General features: G+C 45.0%; 1 protein-coding gene across 2 annotated transcripts in view; it reads right to left on the bottom strand.

The window, feature by feature from the left end:
* The window catches only part of LOC144165143 (uncharacterized), a 139,630-nt gene that overhangs the window by 54,280 nt on the left and 59,582 nt on the right, over positions 1 to 25,768 (bottom strand). For both annotated transcript variants that reach the window (XM_077695246.1, XM_077695245.1), the window contains exon 5: positions 12,794 to 12,932. In XM_077695246.1, the coding sequence (XP_077551372.1) occupies positions 12,794 to 12,932 (139 nt within the window). The remainder of the gene's footprint in view (positions 1 to 12,793; positions 12,933 to 25,768) is intronic.

Genomic DNA, 25,768 nt, shown 5'->3' with positions numbered 1-25,768 from the left:
TGGAGGATTCAGAGCAACACTGGCTTCCATTTCGATATCCGGAGTCAGGAGCTCCAACTTAACTGGTTTGTTCCAACACCATAACAATTGCAACATACAGCTATGCAACTGCTTTGAAATGTGCCCTGACGACAGCGAATTTATAACGGGCCTCAAATAATGGTTTACTTGTGTGCATACGCGTGTAAAAACATAAACAAACCCAAATTTGAAACATGAGTTTTACGCCAGAACAGGAGACTGAGGTTACGAGTTGAGAGATATTAGCATATTAATCTTCATTTGGACCATTAAGTGTCTAACGCAATCCGAAATCGCACCATTCCTAAGGCGTTCTCCAACATAAAAAGCGCAGCAGCCACGGGAATAATTCTGTTTCACCACGCGTTACAGCTTGTTTACCATACTTGAAAACAATCTTACTGAAAACCAACACACTTTGACCATGATTTTAAACCATGTCTTACGTTGTACATATTACATACACTCCAGCTATAACCATCTTGGTGGAATCATAACAGTTGTTTGAAATTTGATAAACTAGGGATCGAATGGCTCCACTGAGACAAGCTCTTCGCTCTCTAGGTATCACTAGCATCCGACCTGAAGAGTACAAAAAGTGCAAAAGTTTAGTTCTCATGGCTTGCACAAATCTGACTCATGAGGTAGTTTATCGATGTAATCCATCAGCACAAACTTGCCGAATAATGGCTGTGCTGCTTTGTGGAGGCGGGAAGTTTGATATATTGATTCATCATGGAGAAGTTTCATAAAAACAACGCTTTTTGCGTGAGAATGTACACCAGAAATGTTTACCCTTTAAGGGGATTCCCCTCATAAATAAACAGAAGAACTGTTTCATCCAAGACAAGTTTTATGATTGGAAAGACAAGCGGCATGTAGCGTATACTGTGTGTGCCTAGGTTACCGTGGAAATCAATACAATAACCCACTAAAACGACTTATCTTCCGACTCACCAGCCTTCCCAGCGTAAACTGCTGTACCTGGTGAATGGAAACTTGGGCAGTATATTTCCGTCACGTCGTAGAGAACGCTAAAACAATTTCTTCGGAAAACTAAAACTATAAGCGGGTAAAACCAGAAGTTGCATTTCAATCCGTGACTGGATATCTCCATTTCCGGCTGAGATATTCCGTGGTGCACAAGTGCCGAAATGGTTTCTTGCTAGCGCCCATATTCATGTTTATGACGTGAGTATGGATTTTAAATAAAATTCTCATTTTCACATGTTTATCGATCTAGTTAGAGACTTGAATAAAAAATTTTGATTTTGCTGTTATATGTTGCCCTTACAAAGCCACCCCCCCCCAAATTTAATGTTTCCACTCCCTGCAGCACCTAAGCTGACGGGTGGTATTTTTGTAACTACAACCCTACCAGAGTTGGAATTCAAAATATCATATCTATTCCAAGCCACACTTCTGGTTGTACACAATAAAATCTCACTAATAGAGTGTTGGAGTGTGCGCTTAACATTGGCTATATTTGTTAAAAGTCACCCTAGAAAGACAGTTAAAAAGTATCTACACAAATGGCTCAGAGCAGCTTTAAAGGACGTTTTCTAAACAACCACGGAATGAATAAATCTAAAGTGGATGTTAAATCAAGGTTTTACGAATCCTCAAAGTGTCCCACACACCGATAAGGCCACTTTGTATTCCTTGACAAATGCAACAAATGCGAATGCCCAAATGCTTATTTGCAAAGTAGGCCTAGCAACAAGCAAACGGGCGAACGAAATTTCAGAAAGTACTCCCCTACGAAAAGGAACACGTGTAAGATAGATATCAACGCCTAGCCCAAAGTACAGCTACCTTGACAAAAAACATTCGCCATGGTGAAAACCTAGCGTGGTACGACAAAATCCGCAAGCACAGAAACAGATTGGACAGCGCTTGTCCTGTCTGTGTTTTTTTCTTGTGTATTTTGTTGTACCGCGATCTTTTTTTTTTGCCATGTACGTGTACCAACTCGGAAAACTTTCCACCCCGCGGCATGACACTGTCGTGTGATATTCGTGCTGTAATGTGTGACCAAAACATACAACCAGTTTTTTTACGCCTATACGACTTTGAAACATCGCTAGCTAGACCCAGCGCCACTGATCGCCATAACAACAGCTTTTTCGCAAAGCTTGTTCATTTTACTGTTTTACGGTACTGGTAACACGATTAAGCCAGTTAGAAGAGGGGGTGGCGTCGACAGTCTCGCTGCAAAAGTTGGTAAATGATAGCACGTTGGCAAGCAACTTCATTTACTGTTTCTCGTAAAGTTTCAGCTCTATTTTTGTTCTACGGAAAAAATAGCGTACGGTTACAGTGGCACCGGAAACTCTCATGAATCACTCATTGGGTGCATGCAGGTGCGTGGCGATGGGTTTCTCAGGTGGAGGAGTGCTATGTTCAGGTGGGGGGGGGGGAGGAGTAGGAAAGCAAGAAAAGGCCGACCGTCCCACTAAAAAATGAAGAATAATATGTCGCTGATGCTGCCTTAGACCTGTTTGTCCAAGTTCAAATACTACTTGGGTTCGCAATATCAATTAGGAAATTCCTACACGGCGACCGTCAATACACCCCACAAGGAGAGCGAAGTCTAAAAAGGGAAACTGCTGCGTCCCACAGAAGACACACGCCCACTATGATTCCCTTTCCTTTGTTTCCCAGAGCAGCAACAGTCACCAGTGGACCGTTCTTCTAAGCGGGGCAGTATGTATCGTACTGCAATGCAGTCTCAACCATTTATACTGCCCGTTGCGGAAACGCCGGCCATGGCGAAAGGTTCGCTTCCCGTAAAGACTAGCTCATACGCCCCAATCACAAATGCTAACCATTGATTTGAGCACCCATCTACGTACAACGGCAAGTAATATTTTTTCTAGTTAAAACTGATTAGAAGGGCTGCGGTTGTATCAAACACTGGGTGCCTTGTTTCGCAATTGCAGACCATAAAAATCGGCTTTGTTATAGCGGTGCTGTTTTGTTGTTTAGTGTATTCTTCCACCATTGAACGTGTTTAAAACAGTTAGGTCCTTGTTATCAATTTCTTCCTCGACAAATATTGTTGAGAAATGCAAGGTGTACTCCTGTTTATGTGTTTTTTTTTTCGCAGATTACAACTCTAATGCACTGATATCTCTCGTAGAATACCCATCAATTTTCGGCGAATCTTCCTATATTCTTCCCGCTACGCGGGCTACGCGGCGTCTGTGTACCTTCACACTCTGACATTCTGATTTGGATACAGAATGGATGCAGGCGTCAATGCTGAGCGAAAGTACCCCGGCCCTTTAGACAATTGTGTGATACTGTAATATAGTAAGTATATTGGACCATCGGCCCCCTTCTGTCGTGATATAGGTCCTTTTATACAGCATGATCTCTAAATCAGTTGAAATAAACAAATAAATAGCTTTCGTGGGTTGAAAAGTGTGCATGAAGCATATATTCGCTGCACGATGTTAACCCGTAATTTGCGTGATTGTCCATTTCACTCTTCGCAATTTCGTTTACAATTTAGCAACTTTGTTTACACTGGGCTCGGCGAAAGTGCAGCGAACGGGATGCTCAACATGAGGCGTCTTCTTTTTGCAGATCCTGCTTTTCCCTTTCGCCGGTGTGTTGGAATCATCACCGACTTTTGAAAAAGGGTCTTGCTGGTTACCCTTTGTACCCCAGTATGAAACAGCGATAGTCACGGAGAGAGCGACCACCCCCTTCTGAGGTGCGACGTCAAGCTTCCAGACTGCTTTATTTTCGTACACTGCACATCGGACCGTCAGTGGGAAAGGCGAAACCGCAGCGAGCAGGATGATCATCATGAGGCATGTCTTCTTGTTGTAGATCCCGGTTTTACCTTCCGCCTGTTTGTTCAAATCGTCAGCGACTATCGCTGGAGGGACTTGCAAGTTTCCCTTTGCAGCACAGTATGAAACAGCGATAATCACGGAGCGAGCGACGCCTCCCTTCCGAGGTTTGACCTCAACCTTTCGGATTGCTGTATTTTCGTACCATCTACGTCAGGTCGTCAGAAAGCTCGGCGAAAGTGCAGCAAACTGGATACCCAAAATGAGGCCTGTATTCTTTTTGCAGATCCTGCTTTTGCCTTCCACCGGTGTGTTGGAATCGTCAGCGACTATAGAAAAAGAGACTTGCTGGCTTCCCTGTGCACCCTTCTATGAAACAGCGATATTCACGGATCGAGCGACGCCCCCCGTCCGAGGTGTGACGTCAAGCTGCCAGGCTGCTTCATCTTCGTACACTGCACATCGGATCGTTATTGGGCTCGGCTAAATTGCAGTTAACGGGATGCTCAACATGAGGCGTGTCTTCTCGTTGCAGATCCTGCTTTTGCCTTTTGCCGATGTGTTGGAGTCATCAGCGACTACCGAAGAAGGCAGTTGCTGGTTTCCCTTTATAACCCAGTATGAAACAGCGATAGTCACGGAGTGAGCGACGCCCCCCTTCCGAGGTGCGACGTCAAGCTTCCAGACTGCTTTATGTGCGTACACTGCACATCGGACCGTCAGTGGGCTCGGCGAAAGTGCAGCGAGCGGGATGCTCATCCTGAGGTGTGTCTTGTTGCAGATCGCCTTTCACCGGTATGCTGGAATCATCAGCGGCCATCGAATAAGGGACTTGCTGGTTTCTCTTTATAAACCACGCCTATCCAGGAAACCGCGCCAACCCAGCATACTACCGTCCAATTTCATTGACTAGTATCTCTTCTAAACTACTGAAACACATTATATCTTCATATATTGCGTCTGACCTCCAATCAAATAATTTCTTTTATCATCACCGGCACGGCTTTCCACAGCACTTCTCATGTAAGACCCAACTAGCCGAATACATCCACGACCTCTTACAACACCTGGATGATAACCTTCAGGTAGATGCTATAATTTTGGACTTTTTGTAATCTTTTGATCGCGTACCGCATAACCTGTTACTTTGTAAACTTTATTCACTGGGTATTGCACCGAATATTGTTTCCTGGATGCAACACTTCCTCACTAACTGCAAGCAGTACACGTCTGCAAATAATTACGACTCCTTCAAAACTAACGCCTCATCAGGTGTCCCTCAGGGCGCAGACCTACCACCTCTTCAATTTTTATTATTCATAAGCGATCTTCCAACTAACATACAAACAAAATTTCTCTGATTAGCAGACGATTTCGTCGTATACTCCGCCATCCAAACACCGAAAGCAAAACTAAACTACAGCAAGACCTCGACACAATTGCACTATGGTGCCAAGAATCTTTGATGCCTTTAAATGCCTCCGATGCCTAAATGTAAATCAATGTAATTTTCTCGTGAACGCTACACTGTTCATCACACATACTTCATTATTTCGCTGCTTCTCGACACGGACACGTCATACAAGCATCTCGGAGTGCACATGTACCTGTCTTTGTCATTCGCGCCCCACGTGTAGTCCATCTTCTCGGACGCTCTGCGCACACTTGGATTCCTTCGTCGATAATCTAAAATCTGCATCTCCCGACATTAAAAACTAGCATACTTAATATACGTGCGCCCATAACTGGAATATGCATCGTCCATTTGGAATCCTTCCCAGGCATATCTCACCAACAAACTAGAGCCAGTACAGAACCGAGCAGCTCGCTCTATAACCTCACAGGTTTCTAGAGAAACAAGCGTAACCGCCTTAAAACAGTCACTCAACCTGCCATCTCTCGCCTCACGTCGCATCATCTCGCGTTTATGCCTCTGGCACAGTTTCTTTTTTCGCCCACAGTCAAGGCACGAACTTCTAAACCCGCTAACAGAACTTAGTCACGCACTAATCATTCAAACCCCATTGCACGAAATAACAGCCGCACATCGGCGATGAACGACTACTTTTTCCTCCATGCAATTCAACTGTGGAATCACCTCCCCGACAACATTGCGGTTATACCTGACCGGACATCATTCCAGCAAAAGCTGGAAACTCAATTGATTACAGTCAATAAACTAACACTATAGCGATAGTGCATCAGCGCACAGTATAATTATTCTTACAAAATAGTTCCTGTTTTTGAATCTGACCACCAGTAAAGTGTTCGTTTATTGTTTTGTTGTTCGTTATTATTATGCACGTTTACTATTGTTTAATGTGTATTATTTGTCTCCATCAAACTGTACACAGTCACAGAGTACTTGTTGCCCCCTTATGTAATGCCTTCGGGCCTTTAAGGATGCTAAATGAAATTAATGAATAAAACAGCGATAATCACGGAGCGAGCAACGCCCTCCGTCCGAGGTGTGACTTCAAGACTTCTTTATCTTCCTACCCTGCACATCGTATCGTCAGTGGATTAGGCGAAAGTGCAGCGAACACGATGCTCAACATGAGGCCTGTCTTCTTGTTGCAGAACCTGTTTTGCCTTTCGCCGGTGTGTTGGGATCGTGAGCGACTATCGAAGAAGGAACTTGCTGGTTTCCCTTTGTGCCACAGTATGAAACAGCGATAATCACGGAGGGTGCGACGCCCACCCTCTGAGGTGTGACGTCAAGCTTCCAGACTGATTTATCTTCATACCCTGCACATCGTGTCGTCAGTGTGTTAGGCGAAAGTACAGCGAATACGATGCTAAACCTTAGGCCTGTCTTCTTGCTGCAGGTCCTGTTTTTGCTTTTCGCCGGTATGTTGGTATCATCACCGACTATCGAAGAAAGAACTTGCTGGTTTCCTATTGTACCCAAGCATGAAACAGCGATAATTACGGAGGGAGTGACGCCCCCCTTCCGAGGTGTGGCGTCAAGCTTCCAGACTTCTTTATCTTCGTACACGGCACAACGGACCGTCAGTGCGCTCGGCAAAGCGCAGCGAACAGGATGCTTATCATGAGGTGTGCTTTCTTGTTGCAGATCCTCCTCTGCCCTTTCGCTGGTGTGTTGGAATCGTCAGCGACTATAGAAGAAGGAACTGGCTGGCATCCGTGTGTACCCCAGTATGAAACAGCGTTAATCAATGAGCGAGCCATGTCCCCTTTCGGGGGTGTGGCGTAAAACTTCCAGACTGCTAGGTCTTCGTACCCTGCACATCGTATCGTCAGTGGGCTCAGCGAAAATGTAGCGAACGGGATGCTCAACATGAGGCCTGTCTTCATCTTGCTGGTTAGCCATGTTTATCGTTATAGGAACGATGAAAGATGTCGTGTTGTTGCGCCGAGCGCACGCGCGTTGATGGGAATTGTCTGTTACTGCTTTTATTCTTGCAAACTATTGCTTTGCCACGACATTGAACTTAATGCAAACCCAACTGTTGAAGAAATGCTTCAGTCGCTGCTGGCAGACCAGCAGGCTATACAGAATGACTAGGCTGAAGTTAAAGATAGGCTTTCTAAAACTGAAATGCTGTACAAGACTTCAACGTAAAATTGTTTTTGCTTGAGGGCAATGTCAGGGAGCTGGCTGTCAAAATGAATTCTTTCAAACCTCTTGGTGCCGAACTAAACAGTGTTCATGATTCTCTGGAACACTGTCAAGAAAAAGTAGTCAAACTTGAAGATAGGAGCCGATGGTCAAGTCTCATTGTCTATGGTGTTCCGGGAGCCCCTGGCGAAACAGAAGAGCAATTGCGGCACAAAGTTATCCAGGCAGTGTTTAAGGATAAGCTGCGCATTTAATGCAAATTCATTGGCCGTATCCATCGCATGGGTAAGTCGTCCAATAACCGTCCTGTCATTTTGTATTTTCAGGATTACTTAGAGACGCAAGCTATTCTTTGCAATAATTCAAAACTAAAGGGAACAGATATTTTTCAGATAATGACTATTCTTCCGTAATGCTGAGGAAGCGAAAATTACTTTGGGAAAGTGCCAAGTCAGAATGAGACGGTCAAAAGAAGGTTTTCCTTGTTAGCGATGAACTGTGTGTCGACAAAAGATATATGTGGGGCGATGGAACTAGATCGCGCCTCCCTTCTAAGACGATAAACACTGAATCGACTGCATATCAATCGGCGATTTATGGTCATTGCCTGCGTGCAATATCACTGAATGCCAGAAGTATATAAAATAAGATTGATAAATTAAACACAGTCCTTTCTTCCTACGACGAAGATTCTGTTGTCTTTACTGAACCGTGGTAGCGGGCTGATGTAACTGACGAATAAATTTTGCCACCTGGTTACTACCTGTTCAGAGCAGATCGTGGATGAACGGTTGGCGCAATAGCAGTCGTCGTGAAGGATGTTGTAGTGGCGACAATGACTGGTAAAATTTGGGGTCATGAAAGTTTATTTTAAATGTTTCTTTCAATGATCAATAATTTCGGCTTTGTGCTGTTTATCGCCCTCCTCATGAGTTGATTATTTCTTACCCAATTGCAAGATTATCTGCTCCCTTATCGTGCCCGCAATATTATACTCACTGGTGATTTTAACTTGACCATATTTATTGGCAAGTACCTTTATATGAACAATATCAGCCTAATAATGACATTCTGGATCATCTTTTCGCTTTAAACCTTGGCCTTGCTTCAAACCGTTGCTTTGAACTTGTGAGAATGGTATTCTTGACTTGTATTTACCATCGCCTGGTGTATTTTTGTTCAACTTGCGCAGTGTGCAAACTCGAACTTCGCTGCCTGCTTCTACTGTTAAATACTTCGACCGGGCTGACGATGTGTCTACTATCGACTACCTAGAGCTTGAATTTGGTAAACCAGTTAGTGAAAACGTACCGTGTTTGCGGACAAGATTTGAATTTTTTAATCAAATATCGCGTGAAAAAAGTTTGTCCCCTCGAGATAAAAGACGTCGAATCGGCATAATCCTTGGATGAGTCGCGAAAGTTTGCACATGAAACGGAAGTTGAAGCGACTGAGAAGCCAACATCGTACAAAGACGCAGGTGTTTTGGACATTAAACCAATCTCTAGTTGACCAGGTTACTGCAGTAAGAACGCGTTATTTTACTGTAGCACTTCCACGGTTTATAAGGAGCGATCCTTGTAGATTTTGGCAACATCTTAAGGAGAAGAAAAAAAGTAAAAAAAAAATTAGAAAGAACGACGTTGTTATTACGGAGGGTTAAGAAGTAGCGCGAGAATTCAATCAGGTATTTCAAGGTGTATTGACTGTTGCTTGAACACCGATGAACCTTGTTTGCGATTTTGGCATTACCACAGTCGCAGTAGTTCTTGTCTCTGAAGTGTTAACCATGCTTCGTAAGCTTAACATCATCCCTGGGCCAGACGTCATTTATAATGCCTATTACGACGCTTTGCCCTACAGCCACCAGAGTTCTTAACTAGGATTTTTCTGGCTTCTTTGTTATCTGGTCCAATTCCCGAAGTATGAAAATTGAGGCGATTCAAGCGAGTGCGTAAGACAGTAGACAAGTTAAAAGTGTCAAATTACCGTCCGGTATTCATTACGTGTGCTTATTGCAAGCTATTGGAGCATATAGTTGCCGCTTACATCCAAACTTCTTAATAGACTGTAATGTCTTATCCTCCCTCCAACATGGCTTTTGGAAAGGTCTGTTTACAGTCACTCAATAGGTAAGAGTCATTCATGAATTTTGTAAGGTACTTGACAACGCTTGGCAAGTAGATGTGTTCCTTGACCGTTGTAAAGCGTTTGACAAGGCGTCCCATAGCAAGCTGCTGTGTAAGCTTACGGCGAATGGTCTTCGCGCGTATTTGGTTAACTGGCTTCGTGAATACTTACAAATAGCATGCATTTTGTTGTTGTTGGGGAATTCGCTTCTGATGCTCTGTCTTTCTCACCCAGAGTGCCTCAAGGCAGTGTGCTGTTGCCCTTTCTTTTTTTATTTACGTCAATTATTTTACTGAAGTGGTTTCTGGTACTATTTCATTGTAGTTTTGGCCGATTATTGTGTTTTGTTTATGAACGTTCGTTCTGCAAGTGACGAGGATATACTACAGCAAGCGATGAAAAGTGCTGAACAATGGTGCAAAGATTGAGATACGAAAATTAACTAAAAAAAATTGCCCCCTTCAAAATAACGTGTAAAAGGAACCCAGCGTTATCCAGTACCACTTTCATGGCTTCGCAATTTCAGAAGTTTTGTCTTATAAATATTTAGGCGCCACTTTTACTCAAAACTTGACATGTTTACAACTTATTTCCGACATAAGCGCATCAGCTTTTAACAAGCTATGTTTGTTTAGACGAAAGCTTAAGCAAGCTCCAAGTAATGTGAAGCTCTTATGCTATCAGACTTCCATCAGGTCAAAACTTGAATATACGTGTGTTGTGTGGGACCCGAAACCTAAAAAAAACGTAAAACTAATTGAGATGCTCCAAAGAAAATGCATTGGTTTCATTGATGGCAAATATAGATGACAAGCCTCTCCCTCGTAGCTCAAGACCAACAATAATATCCCGACCCTAGAGACAAGAAGGAAACTAAACCGTCTATTGCTTCTTCACAATATACTAACCAAAAAAGATCCGTTACCTATACTCACATTCCTTATGCCAAGAACCACGAGAAGAACGCGTCACACATGAGTGCATGCTTTAGAGCCTATTTTCGCAAGGGCTAGTTCATTTAAAAATCGCTTTTTTTCCGCGTAGCCTAGAAGACTGGAATTTACTTCCTCAATCAATTCTAGCCGCTGACGATTTGGCCAGAACATTTTAGCAGCACTTGTCTTGTTGAACCGATGGTGTTGACGTAATGCAGTGATGATATCTTGTATCATATCAGTGCGTTGATATGATCAAAACTGCATTTTGTGCGGCTTCACGATCTGTGTATTTTTCACTTGCCCCTCCTGCTAGGGCCATTGTGGACTGCAATACGTTGAAATAAATAAATAAATAAATAAATCAATAAGTAAATAAATAAATCAATAAATAAATAAATGCTGAAGTTTATTCTGGTAATTTGAGTGTTTCTCTTTCTTTTACTATTTTGTATTTTTGTTTACATAACGTTGTTTTTCCTGTTTAATTGAGTATTTCTCTCATTGTTTTTGTATTTATTTCTCCAAATACTAACACCCCTTCAAAACAACAGAATGAGTGTATAGTTTTGCCGTAACAACTATTGCCGTGGGTTCATTCCTTGCGCTGAACCAAGAGTTATTGCAAACCTATATGAAACCCATGACCGCCTTTATAGATGCCGTTTGCCCGTCGAAGCCGGCGGCAATGGGAGCCAGCGTGCCAAAACACTCCCGCCTAGGAACGGCTTGCTCCATCAGGTTGTGCCATATTTAATTCCCAAACTGGCCTGGCTGACTCACTCGAACTGCGACCTGCAACTGCTCACATAAAAAGTAGCGGCCGTACCAATCAATACCGATTGTAATAAATAGCAGCCAGCAAAAAAATTCACGGTTCAGTGTAGACCAGTTTCATGGCTATGCAAATGTCAACGTACGCACGTAAAGCACACTGCAACCCTATCCGCCTTTGTGACTAGCCTTCCTTATTTTCGATAATTTTCGTTCATTTAAACATAAAAGAAACTTGTTAGGCTTTCCCTTTAGGTCAAATTGTTTTTACGCTAAGCTGTGTATGCACGTTGAAAAGTTCACAGGGAAGGCTCCAAATTGTAAAACCAAGCTGAAAGGCCTGTGTGCGTTGAAGCGCCGCCACTATTGCGGAAAAGCATTTTTTTTTTCATAAAAACGCAGCGCCATTCGACGAGAAATTTACAACGGCTGCAGCTTTTCAACTGGTTGGAGCTCCCTCTTTGTATGGTTTACAACCAGCAAAAGTTGCTAAGTTGGCATAAAAGCCCCCACCGTTCGACGCCTGCTGTGAAAGCCGCTGTTATCTTGGGGATATCTTCTGGAGCAGTGACCCCCTACCGAAGCGATAGAAACCCGGCGAAACTAATTCACTTGACCTTGGCGGCCGCCAGTCTTGCTCATCTCTACGCAACAAATTCAATCGCGTGGGACACCTTCACTGAAATTACGATGCAAACAGGATCACAGGATCTTTCAACATGTTTTTTTCGCGAAATTTTTGCTGTTGCAAGGTTTGCTGCTGCGACATTACTAACACAGAAGCTGAACGCCAGCAAACATTACGGTCGAAATTTCCGATGACCTCTGGTCTAAGTGCTTTTTTACCGAGTGTCTTTTCCTCCGTTTTTGCGGGCGCACTGCATAAAAAGTGCGCGCAAGTACTTCTTTGTGTTTGTTTTTTCTGAGCCTAACTATAGGGCATGAAGCGCCAAATACTTGTTTGTGCAATGAAATTCGCGGAATGATATGAAACCCGTCATTAAATAGCAGCGGTGCATGCATTTTGCGGACGAAATTCTGGTGGGTGCGTGTTCGGTTGACGCCAGACGGGTGCGTGCTGTAGCTAACCTAGCCAAGTAACGATTCCGCGTTACGGAAGCTTTTTTGACCACACTGTAAAGCCCATAGAAGGTGAGCACTTTTTTCAGCGTGGATCGGCAGAGAATGCCAATTGCTAATGAACATACCAAAGAAATAACGACAATGGCAAGCCGATCAAACGCGTATAGAGCGGATAAATGGGGATCATATCTAGCGTCGGCCGGTGGAGCGACGTCGGAAATAACTATAAAAACCAAAGAAGCAATAACAACTACGGCACTCGCAATCGGCGAGCATGGGCGGTTGCTATCAATGGAGCGGCTAGTCATACAACCGCGCTAGGAATCTTTTATAACTTGACGCATAGAATCCAACCGAAATTGCTGACTCTCAGCTGCATATTTGAGCGTGATCCGACTTCACGTCGAAATAACAAGTCTCTTAAACACTTTGAGGGGTCAGAAAAAACATCGGAAATACTCAACTGAAATCGCCGTATGAAGGCCGCGCAACGAAAGCCAGATGTAAGGGGCTGAACTTGTGGTATTCTCGTCCCAACGTCACGTATACTGCTGCTTCTTCCTCGACGCAGTTTTGAAGTACCAGGCAAATTCTTCCGCAGTCCTGAGAAAGCACATATCAGTTGTAGCAACGCATTAACTCTACTGTTATTTGTTATCGAACTGTCTGCAAAAGTAAACCTCTAAGAAATCAATATGCTGCAACTGACAGCAAGAAATCCTAATGGCTTTCTAAAGAGAAATATATTAGGATGCAAACATAGACTACTTTCTTTATCAAAATTAAGTAAAGAATATTTTGGTGTTGCTTTATATTATCCGCCTGATATCACCGTTTTTTTTTCACTTTAAAAGTAAGTTTGAATACCAGCTTTCCTCAAAACATTCTCACCACCGATTTTGTACCATCGCTGCGGCTCAGAGTTATTAGACGCTACGGCTAAATTTAAAGAATTCCTTAAGTTTAATATGCCCAATATCTTGGTGAACCGAAGAAATTTTAGAGGAGTAGTTAAATTAAAAAGATGATATACAACTTTATGGATGAGGTGATGCGATACAGATTAGGAACTGCCGTTACATCGCTGCGATTATTTGGAGTATGGATATTTCTTGGATATGCAGTTCGAAATACGAACATTTGTTGTAGCGAAATTTCTAGCAGGGCGATTGGTCAGGTACTGCGATTGGACACACAGGGCTAATCCTTGCTAGAACAACTATTCGTCCAGAAAAAAGCGTTTTCTTTGACATTCATAACCCCGTAGCCAACAAAAATTTTGCACGTAGTTTGGGGCTTGGAAATCGCATGTCTTATAAGAATTCAGAAGACTTTTATTGTATTTACTTCACTCTTATGCTGCCAATGAAGGGGAGGCTGCTTTGAGGCCGCAACAATCCTATCACTCAAGAATAAGAGCTCACTGGATCACTGAACCGACAGCTTCTAACTTTGTTAACATTTACTAATACATTTACTGAAAACAGTTACTAATAAAATTTTATAATAAACACAGAATTGGTCATTTTTTGTATTATACGCAGAGTGGGAGGTATACGAAGAGTTATTGAGGGAAATCAAACTTTCTTTGTAAACTAAAAGATTTTTCGCTCTCGTATCGAAATTAGTGACACATTTCTAACTCGACTGTGGCGCGTTTGCACTATTTCGAGCCGCGTCTGCTACAAAACTAGAGCGTGTAAGACTAATCATAAACATTGTGCAGCATAGCAAATACTAACTGAGAGAAAACAACTAATACCCTGAAGTAACATTGCCACGAAACACCCGGCACGGTGGTTCAGTGGCCAAGGCCTTGTGCTGCTGAGCCCAACGACGCGGTTTTGATGCCGGGCGCAGTGGTGGCTCTTTCTGATGAAGGTGAAAATCTAACACGCTCGTGACATCAAGGTTTCGATGCACGTTCAGGACCTCAATCTCCAGATGGTGGCCATGATTCCTTAGCCTTCCACTAAGGCATAGCTCTATGTCTTCGCCGCGTTAATTTCCATCACCATCATCAAAAGTTCGGCAAACCCCGTGTTCTCCGATTGTTTTGTTTAGAGCGCGTGGCCGCTCGTGGCAATCTTGTGTCTCAAGTGGACTGGGTGCTGCGTGCTCCTTTTTTAGACCGCACAATATAGTTCACGAAGACACCCTGTTGAAAAAGTCATTCACCATTTCCAATTCACCAATCGCGAATGGTGGAGGGTGTTTTCTCTGTTCTCTCAGACGTCTAAGAAAATTAGGCACTTGGCTTCCGCTAAAGACTCGTAATATAGTCAGGCAATGAAGACACAGGCGAGGTTCCTCGAGAAATGAAAGATTTGTAAAAATGTAGCAATTAGAAATTTTAGAAATGTAAAAATGTAGAAATGTAAAAATGTAGAAATAAAAAGGAAAAATCTAGAAAAAAATGTTTCTGCACTTTTGCAGCAGCTGTATTCTTTAAGGTCAAGTTCCCGTACAAGCCGGATAAACTTCGCAAGCGTTGTAGTCTTATACAAAGGCCGAGCGCGAAGCCGTGGAGTCGCTCCACGGTAGGTGTGGGCCCCACCGGTAGGTGTGTGCCCCACAAAGGCACGCGAATGCTCATGCTGCCTTCCACAGCCACGGTGGACGCTTAGCCTGTAACCACCTGTGGAAGGACATTTCGCAAGACTCTTTCACCCCCGGCAATGCGGCAGCGCGGCATGAAGGCCGGGGGCCCCTCCAGATGTACAAAGATCAGGTGGCGCTCGCAAGCGAAAAGGCAGCTTTAGAGGTGTGTATTCCATTTTCGAGGGTCAGCACTGGACCAACGACCCCTGTACCCTTTAAAAAACCGCTGGGTTGCCGGCGTTACGCGCATTCTAACTATGTACCTCACAAATACGAGGCGAGTGCTGCACCTCTGAGCCATCGCTGGGGTTTGAAAGTTTCGATCCCCTCCGCCGGGACATTTCCCGACAAAGTCGGGTAACTTGCAAAGCGTGACATCCCTGGTTCAGGGTATGCTTGTACCAATTTTACTGGCTGGCGCTCAGCGGTAGCGAAGTACCTACCACTTTCTAGTACCCCATGGTACAAACCAGCGTGGTGTTACGGTTGCCAGTACACTAGATCCCCGTTCGGGGGGGCGCTGTACCCATTTTTATTTTGGTGGGTGACGTTTGGCTCCTGAGAAACCTGCCACGTCTGCCGCGGTGGTAGTGCGTGTTCAAGCCCTTTGTCTCATGCCGAGACAGGGGAGGCTTGTACCCTTTGAACTGGTGGGTGCCCAGTGGTTCCAGACCCCGCCAGAAGGTGTTCGAGGGGCCTACCACATGGCCCCCCATTACTGCGTCTGGTCAAGCTCGAAGCGATAGTTCCACCGTGGAGACAAGGTACCGTGCAAGGACGCTTGTACCCTTTTTAAAAAAAAACATTGGGTATCCGGCGGCCAATCATGGCGCCCAATCGTGCTTTTTGGCGGTGGGTTCGGCTGGATGTCGCCACCCCCAGAAACCGTATTCTGTGACGCCATACAATTATTGGCAGAATGAGCCTACGCAGTAGCCTCTTGGTAATGTTACTCTTATTATCTCATTTAGTTGGGGAGTTCGCGATAAAATTGGTACAGTTGTGTTGGGGACAATGCTGTCGGTTGAATGAACCAAACTTTTTTTGCCTTAATTATCTCTTTAACCGATAATATACGCAGCCATAGGCAATCGCTGAAAAAAACATACGCAAATAAATCAAATGACATGGTTTGCGCAATACTCCTTTTCCACATGTTGTGTATCCACCCGATGCTAGATGAAAACGATTGTGCTAACAATGGAAAGCCCATAATCCGCGTTATTAACCTCGACGCAAACTACATGGACAACCTCGGACCGCATGCATAGTCTTGATGTTGCGCAGTCTCTGCCGGGGACAACCTCGGGCATGAGTTGGGAAACGCATCTGTTGAAACTTTCATGGAAGAAAAAGATGAAGCTGGCACCCAGCTCAGAAGGCACATAGGCGAAGACGAGGAAGACGATCAGACGAGGCGGCGAGATGGCTGCGTATCACCCTGTTCGCTGTACATAGTGTAAATATATTGCATTTTCCCCAACGACGGCTTCCTCTCTTGCCTCCGTGGATGTTTTCCACATAGCGCCGAAACCCGGGACGTCAAGCCACACGACGAGGTGAGCCATGGAGTAGGATTCAATTGTTCGACCGCATCGCTCACCCCGAAGCAAGGAGGAGGCGTCCAAGCAGATGAACCAGCTGAGACTTGTTCAGAAAAGCCTTGTCGAATTCAATCCGACGCTAATCGCCGAACTAGCGCCCACTCTAGGAGAAACAAAAGACGTCGAGGCCGCTGTGTCCTTAGCCAGGCTCCAGTACAGCGCCGACCACTTGAAAGAATCAACGACGAGCTGGAAGCTCTGGCCTGTGGAACCAAAACCGACGGCTAACACAACAATGCTCTGGAGTCTGTTGAACTAGCTTACCGAATCATTGACTCACTTCAACGAAGCCTTCATGGAAAAATGAAGGAACCCCTGAGGAGCCACAACTCTCCAAAGAAGAAGGAAGGCAACAACGATCGATGGTTGAGTCCACTTGTACAAGTGAAATCAAGAGACACAGAGAAAATAACGGAACCCGTCACTCTCAAATTACTTCGACGTCGGGGGGCATTCCGAAAACCGTTCTTAGACCTCAAGTATCTTAAAACATGATTGCCTCCCCTGTACCAACTACGGCATGCGCCTTTCTGAGATACTTGACTGAGGATTCGCAAGAGATACGCCAGACCATTCTGCACCATTCGCTAAGGCTTCCAGACGCAATGATACCGCATTCACCCTGTCTACAATGAAGAGAAAGTCATTAAGTCTCGCAGCTACCTAAGTCGGTCGTATCAGCATCAGCAGAGGATATCGTGGATGAGAATCACGGTCCTGCTTGGGAATGCATCACTGGCGACTCCTACTTGCAAGAAGGGCTTCAGATCTTCCCTTGCACCAGAAGGTATTGTGTAGACTTCCCAGGCAGCACAGGACTGTTCGGCCTAAAACAGGCCGGTGTACTTTTGCCGGTGATTTTCTGTCCGGCCGTTTTCCGGCAGCCATGTTCGGCCCATGTCCAAATGTGGGCCTTTTGGCCGTATACGGCCGTACTCCCATGGCTGTCCAACGGCCAGTGTCCGTCGGCCAGTCGACCGGCTTACGGTCATACGGCCAGATTCCAGCCGTAGGGCTCCGGCCGTTCCAAAGCCACCCGTGTACGGCCGAAGTACGGCCGCCGGATTACAGCCGAGATGCGGTCGTCGGACTCCAGCCGGACTAAAGCTACCGGAAATACGGCCGTGCTACGGGCATTGGAGTTCAGCCACAGTACGTTAACTGTACTGAGGCCGGTCACTGCATGTCGCGCAAGCAGATGACTCATTCGCGCAGTGCATGCAGAAGCAGCACAAACCCAGCATTTTGGGTCCAATGCAGCCACATCAAAGTGAGCTCGCGCGCAACCACCAGCCGTCAAGCTTTCAGCGCACCCTTGCTTAATTACCAGCCTCAGTTGACAGCAAAATTCATTTATTAAACAGTGCTCACAAATTGTCGTTCCTTTAATTGCTGTGCCTCTTTTACTGCCGAACACAGAGAAAATATTCAGTTCTTTGTAGAGCTTGAATAGATGTATTGTCCAGGTCCTGATATCCTCTGTGGCGCAGCTTACCTGTAATAAACGGGGAAAGAGGAGAAGGGGGGGGGGGCGGCGGAGGGCGCATACTTTAGTGGGTTGAATTTCAGAGAGATAAATTGCGCCGCTTTTAGCCAATTTCTTTTAGCGCAATATTCCGGAACACTTTCATGCTATGACTACATAAACTATTTTTATAACAGTTGCTTGACCAATTTTGCTGCATATAAAACAGGCGTGAATGCCTTTACGAAGCGTTTTGGTTCTCAACAAAACACTCAGGTGCATTTAATATAACTCCTTCACAAAAAAGTATCTCCAGTTTTTGCCCATTTTTCTTGCAAAGACATTTTCTACTCGATCAACTTTTCTGATGATCTTGCGCAGGGCTGATCCTAAGAAGGAGCGAACAGGTACTTTCATTTTCAATCTATTTTAATGTTGTTTTCATGAGTATACGTCCACACCACTTAATAGTCTAAAAGAACTTAATTTTCTTCTAATGTCACACTACGTTCAAAAAATTCTAGACGCGTTGCGAATGACGCCTTGCGTCAGGTGGCTGCAGTTGTATCCCTCTGTGTTCACGCAAGGAAAGGCGTAAAATTAGTTACATAATTTGTTTCAAACCAATAACATAGCAATGGTAGCATGCATACAGGAAACCTTGCATACTGCAACGAATAGGGCAATAAATATTTTATTGGTCAAGGTTGAATCCGTAGGGTTCTCAACCCGTCGGAGGCAAACTTGCGCCTCTGGAAGTTTATTTATTTATTTATTTATTTATTTATTTATTTATTTATTTGATGCCTGCCTGCCTTTGCATGCATTACAGAAGGGAGATACATAACACTAAGCATTAAATATGAGACAAAATAACAAAATATTTCTACAAAGCGCGCTGAAAATCGTCAATATAAACAGTTAATGCAATCATACGTGGAAGATACTTACACTGCAGTATTGATGTAAAATAAAATGAATCGCGCAAGGCGTCACCTTTAAAGGAAAGTTAATAATTTGCTTTAAGCTAGCGGTCCCACTTTGCGACATGTAGAATGGCGCTTGGACATACTTCTCCCCTTCTACTCCAGTTTTCGAATGATAGATATTACGAAAAAAGTTCAACCTGTGGTTTCGTCTGTGATCTTTCACGTACTGCCATTTCAGTTTACTTTTACTTTCTCTCATGCTAAGTTGAGCGTGACAATTACCTAATACGAATCGCACTGACATATTCTGTATGTTTTCGAGCGTATCAACCAGCTCTTTGGTGTGGGGATACACGAAAACACATGCGTACTCCAAGATTGAGCGCACATGAGTGAAATACGGTTGTTCTTTTTTGAGTTAGATGGAGGTTCACTGAAATTTCGTCTCAGAAAGCCAAAAACATATGCAGCCGTAACTTTTATGGTGTGAACCTGCCTATTTAACCTCTAACCACTCCCTAAATAAACTCCTAGGTATTTATATTCCTCGGCCGTTGTCACAGCAGCATAATTTACGGTATACGTATTCAATTGGAATGAAGGTTTTCTTGTAAAGGTGCCACGTTAACACACTGTTTTACATCCAAAAACTTTTCTGAATCAGCACACCAGGATGTTATTAAATTCGAATAAAGCTGCAGGTATACGGAATCACGTTCATTCGCTATAGTCCGGTAAACTACACAGTACTTTTGAACAAAGCTATAGGGCCAATAGTAATAACAATGCAAAAACCGATTCATTCAGTTTATAGGATGAAATGTACTACACAGAAGGGGATATAGAACACCATCATTTGCTGTTTTGCAGTCCAAGAATATACAGTCAACCACCTTAAGCTTATCTATTGCAAGAGCCAAATCGTGCGTGAACTCAACAATCTGCGTTGAGCAAGAAAATCCTGACAAAATCCGTGTTTACTAGGATGCTGGCGATTATGTTTAACCAAATGAGTCATATCCCTAAGAGTAGCTAAGCTCACCTTCAAACATAGGAACTAAATTAACAGCTAGGCTTCGTCAGTGACAAGGCTATGTTGTTATCGCAAATTTAAAATAGTTTTTTTTTTTAAATAGACAGTCGTAAAATCCCATGAAGTAACATAGTGCAGGGCGTGAAGTTGATCCTACCAATGCACGAGCGAGTCTCATCTACGTTTATCACCAACAACATAGTGCAACATTGCTTGTCGCAGTTTGATTGTAAGCAGAATAACTTGCGCTTTTGCTCGCACTTGCCTTTCTTTGGTGGGGAGTCCTTGACATGGTGGCGGTTTAGCTCCTGTGTGGTGGCCGCTTGCTCGACGCCCTTGAAGGCCAGTTATTTTGGTGAACCATCTCCATCTCGGCTCGGACATCTCTTCTGGGTCGATGTCTCCAATGCTCTCCATTTCTTGAGGGGGCGAATAGCCTCGAGCTGATGCGTCGACGAAGCCGGCGGCAGAGGCGTGGTAGCGGCGATGACTGGCGAGGCTTAGCTCACCCGCCGGTGTGGCACAGTCTTCTTGTGGCAATAAATGACATTTCGATGGCTTAAAAGGTTTCCTGCTAATGTCCAGTGAGTCCTTGCACCTTGCCCGTTCACCGAGAACACTCGTTACTGTTTGAAAAACGATGTTCGTTCATTTAAAACGTAGAAACACGGTGCGGATGAAAAACGCGTCCCCGTCGTTCGGCTCCCTAACGGCTTTTTCTGCCCCCAGAAAAAAACCGGTCGGTCTCCTTCCAAACACGTCTGTGCATGAATTCTCGGCGCCCAGGCGCGTGCCGTTGTTCGGCTGTATGCCGTTTGCCGAAAAAATGACGTATAACCAGATACCTTACGTAGGCCGGTCTCCTCTTGAACACCGGTTGCCAAATATTCGGTGGCCATTCGCTTGCCGTAATTCGGCCGAGGACAGCTAACCGAATGAAAAACGAATATTCTACCGCCGGACGCGCGGTTCACCGTTGAAACAACGAATGCACGGCAGCCGCGCTCCGGCCGGTCTCCTTTCGAACACCAGCTGCCGCAAGAATACGCATATTCTGTGGCCGGTCGCTAGCCGTGCTTCGGCCTGTTGCCGCTTCCCGAAGAAAAAACGGATGCCCTAAGGCCGTACTTCGGCCGTTGTCTTACTCAACATCGGCAGCCGTAAGAGAACTGAATATCTGGCAGCCGGTTAGCTGCCGTTCTGCGTCCGTACACGGGCGGACGGAAAAATACCGAAGCGCTGATTGCCGAATGTTGGCCGTTCAACGCGTGATCAGTGGCTGCCAGAACCTGGATGCTGGCCGGACATGCCAGAAAGCGGCCATAGACGGGCCGGTCTTGGGGCACACTTTCTGTGCCGCCTGGGTTTAGGACAAGGGACCTTTATCAGGGGCATATGTGCGGCTACATGAAGATGGTCTAAGCGAAACAGTCGAGGCAACTACAGCGGACGAGAGTAGAGAGGCACCACCACGAGACAAGCCTGACCATGTTTCGCCTGCTCAGCTACTACCACACGGTGGCAGGGCCGCAATATACGAACTGCTCGACGGCGCTGCTCGTAAAGACTTAGACCCATCGACAACCCCAATCCCTGAAAAAAGATTGAAGGACCCTACAAAAGACCACACATTCGCTACCCCAAGAAAGAGGCCAGGCAAATATGCTGCCGCGATCATAATGACGAGGAAAATACACCACTCCACAAAACCAATTCGGAGTTCAAGGAAACATGGATGACATTGTAGTACAATGTGGGAGAAACCTGGAAGACATAGAGTTAGGCGCGAACGCACGACGTCCCTGAAAGTACACGGGAAATAAATGCGCATTCTTGACAATGCGAACTGTTATGCCCGCGACGCATCCCTTGACGTAGTTTATATTAAAAAAAAAACAGATCGGAGGTTAGAAGAAAGGCAAAGAGTAGAAGAAAGCGAAGACCGGAGGTAAAAAAAATTCCCCGCATTTCCCCGAGGGGAAGAATGTGAAAGTGCGAATGCACGAGTTGAATTTGCGCGGTTCGGTAATGTTCGCGAAAGAGAGATCACACACACACACAACTACAAAGAAAGAAAGATGCATTTATTCACAGACACCTACTTGTGTGGTCGTTGTACTTGATTGCTAGAGCGGATCTGAGCTTTGAAATTTCGTGTCAGTACTCCTTTAAGCGGGTGCATTAGCCCTTCTCACGCCCGATTCCTGGCCAATCCCCCACGTGGGTATGTGCCACGTCAGCGGCCAGGCAGCGCGCGCCCATCTCCCCCCGTTGCTAAGGAAGACGAGGAGCGCGTGCACCCGCAGCTGTTGCTATGCGGACTAAGGTGGCGGACGATTCAGGCTCGCTTAAGAAGTGCATTCGCACTTAAAAAGGACGACATCGGACACCAGCTGGACACGCACAGCAACTTGACCAACACCATCACCGCTCATACGACCTCCTGCGGGCGGGAAGATGTTGAAACTTTGATGAAAGAGAAAGATGAAGCTGGCACCCAACTCAGCAGGCGCATAGGCAAAGACGAGGAAGATAATCAGACGAGGTGACGAGGTGGCTGTGTAGCACCCGTTTCGTTGTACATTGTGTAAATAGATTGCATTTTACCAGACGACGGCTTCTTTCCTTCGCCTGTGTGCCTGCTGAGCTGGGTGCCAGCTTCATCTTTGTCTTCCATGAAAGTTTCAACATTCGGAAAGGTTCAAACTCGGAGTGGCTGAAACTAATTCAGTTCAAATTTATTTCGGAGTGGTTCAAACTACACGCGCACAAGCTTCTTCCGCAGGCCTGGTCCTCAGAAGGAAGTCCAAACCCAAAAATGATAATGCTTAGAATATTCAGCGTCCCAACGTTTGTGGTTTTGGAGTGAGGAATCCAGGAGCTGCCATTTTGTTGTACTATCTCGAGCAAGCCATCACGGCTCCTACGCACGTTGAAGCTACCACGTCAAAAATGCGTCAACATTGAGGTTTTTTACTTCTACTTCCGGCCTCTTAGTCGGTTTCTTCCGCAGGCAAGCTTGGATGGTGTTGTTTGCGTAATTTTTAAAATAGCAATGTGGCACGCAAATGGCGTAAGGAAGAAATTTATTACGTTTTTTTTTTGTTTTGCATATCTGCGGTCGTCTCAAGAAGGCCTTTTGTTAGCCCATCTATTTGTAACCCGTGAGCCTTCACTCTTTTTTATTGATATTACTGTATCATAGGACTGGTTGCCTGAATGTTGCAATAAATGCCGTTCTGTTGTATGTAATTAGGATGTCAGCGGCTACATATCGCTGTCCAACTTAGTGGATGAAGAATATTGCGACTTCTTTAAGATTCCCCGGAAGAATGGCGGTGTCTGAGCAGCAATTTTAGAATGCCTAGCTTCGACAATCCACTTGTCATCAGATTATTACGTAGTCAACATACCCTGAGAATCCAATCTGCTCTGTCGGATAGGTTTGAGCGTACGGTCATCGGCTGAAAAAGTGCGCCTAGTCTCCTCGGCGTACAATTAGTACGTGGTAGACCTGGGCATAGGGGGTGTAATCGTATGTAAAGGGGAGACAGTAGTAGCTCGCCACAATTTTTCCAAGTACCCAGGTCTCTGGAAGAGTGGTCTTCGTTGAATGTTTAGGAAATTTCTTTACCAGGGTTAGCTTTAACGACAAGATAATTTTGTTCCGTGCCACGGCTGAAATGTTTGGGCTAAAACGGAGTTTTTCATGAGAATCTTGGTAAGTATTGGCTAAAAGCCCATGTTACCCCTACGTAGTTTCTTATGCAGCGGGCATATTATTACGCGAAGTCGGTGGTCGCTGCGGTGCCGGCCGGCTTGCTCGCTCTGTGTCCGGATGCCAGAAGAAGAAAACGTGCCGTCTTCTTCGGATCCAATTGGCGGTGGGTTTACAGGGGCGCGTGACAGACAGTCGAAAACAGAATGTATACTGCCTGATTTGCGAACGAACGTAACATCGAATTACTTCAAGTACAGGGTCCGCCGCCCAAGATGGCCGCTGGGGTCCTTCAAGTGCGCAAGCCAACACAGCGCGTAGTGGACTGTAGCCACTTTAAATAGCCTGCCTTAGGCGGATTAGTCGAACCTAGAAATGGTTTATAGTAGAGCGAGGCACTCTCTTTCAGAGGCCGAATAGTTTGTTTTTGGCAGTCCTCGGCAGACAGAGGCGGTTACTTTTTTGCAGCCGCTCTGCTTTTGTACGTAACAGCCGCCAATTTCACGGGACTTATGTCGTGCTAATTTTATACTCGGCATTCTCGTGAAACATCTCAACACAGGCTGGCACTGCGGATGGTTTTGAAGCCCGCAAAATGCGTCCTGCTACGCTTATTCCAGGTAAAATTCTACAAAGTGTGTCGCATTTGATTACTAGCAAAGGTTTTGACGAAGCGTCTTTAGTACGCCTAGTGTCAGAGAAATCTCGTGCGCTATTCTTGCCCTTCAGCCTTGGGAAGTTGGCAATCGTTGACGTTTTCAAGGTATCAGCAAAGACCGCCTCAGCATTGACTACGCGGGACAAACTCTTCTGCTTTTCATTACACGCGAAGCGGAAATTTTCTGACTTCAGAGTTATCGCAATAGACGAATGCCATCGAGTACTGATTTCGACCTTGCAATATGTTCATCTGAATTCCTGTCTACTATCACAAGGTAATCAAAGTGTGTCTCAAGATAGCACAGGATTCACAACTGTGGCGTTGTTGATCAACGATATACCCAGACGGCATCTTGTTGTACCCGAAAAATTCATCCAAGGTTACAGACACAGTTTCTCTTGGTCTCTCATGCCCAATTCGACTTCCTCGTTTCAGGTCTTCATATGCATAGAAGAGAAAAACTTTGCTTCGCACAGGTGGTGCAGGGTCTCTTCCATCGTCCTCCCTCCTGTTTCCCGCCCCTTTTGGAAGCACAACAGTGGCAGCCCAGGGGTCTTCGGGGGTTGTATTATCTCGTCGCCCACCACATCTTCAACGTCCCTCCGGAAACCTTTGCGGTCCTACGGAGACGCCCCTTACGTGGCGGCCATGTGGGTCGTAAACCATCTTGGATGACGACACGATGATTTGCAAGCTGTGTTTGGCGTTGCTTAGAAGTAGACCAGAAACAGTCGCTTTAGCAGTGCAGCAAAGCCTTTTATTTCGATGGTTATTCGTAGGATAGCGCCGGCTTGACATAAAAAAATTATCTGAGGCGTGTAGACATTGTCGGGATTGTGTCACACAAGAAGAACAGACGAAAGGTTATTTAGCTAGAAGGCTTCCATCGACAGCTGTGTACCTTGGTATACCCCCAAAGAAATGCGTAATATTTTCTCCTTCCTAAAGAATGTTGGCTGGTAGGAGGACTATGTGTAGCTTTATTAGTATATAAAGTCTCTCGTACATATACCTTGTTTAGGCCTTAATGCTAGGTGTGGTCGGGTGAATGAAACGAATGACAAAGAGACAGAAATATTAGTATTTCTGCATTGATGTAGGCTAAAAGTATGGTTTTTTTAAAGCGCAACGAATTCACCGGGAAGTTTTTGGTGCTACCTCCTGTAAATGTTGCTGGATGCGTGGTATGAATGCCACAAACCTGCCTTCTAAGTAACATACCACGCTTTCTGTGTGGGCATAGCGAATTTGCGAGCAATTTGTTGGCTTCAATAAATAAATAGCGGCTAGCATGGCTCCACTGATGACAAGACAGGTACGAGAGGTCTCAGTGCCGTGAAAACTGCAATTCAGTAGTTCTGCAGTTCTACATAGTATTCTAATATTATGTAATCTTCGTTTTTGTAAACGCTCACACACAGAAGGCAT

Source organism: Haemaphysalis longicornis, unplaced genomic scaffold, assembly GCF_048455015.1.
Source record: "Haemaphysalis longicornis isolate Haplotype H1 unplaced genomic scaffold, Haemaphysalis longicornis Haplotype H1 scaffold_14, whole genome shotgun sequence".
Taxonomy (NCBI): Eukaryota; Metazoa; Arthropoda; class Arachnida; order Ixodida; family Ixodidae; genus Haemaphysalis; species Haemaphysalis longicornis.
The sequence above is the reverse complement of the archived record's forward strand: the minus strand, read 5'-3'. Positions and strand labels throughout refer to the sequence as shown.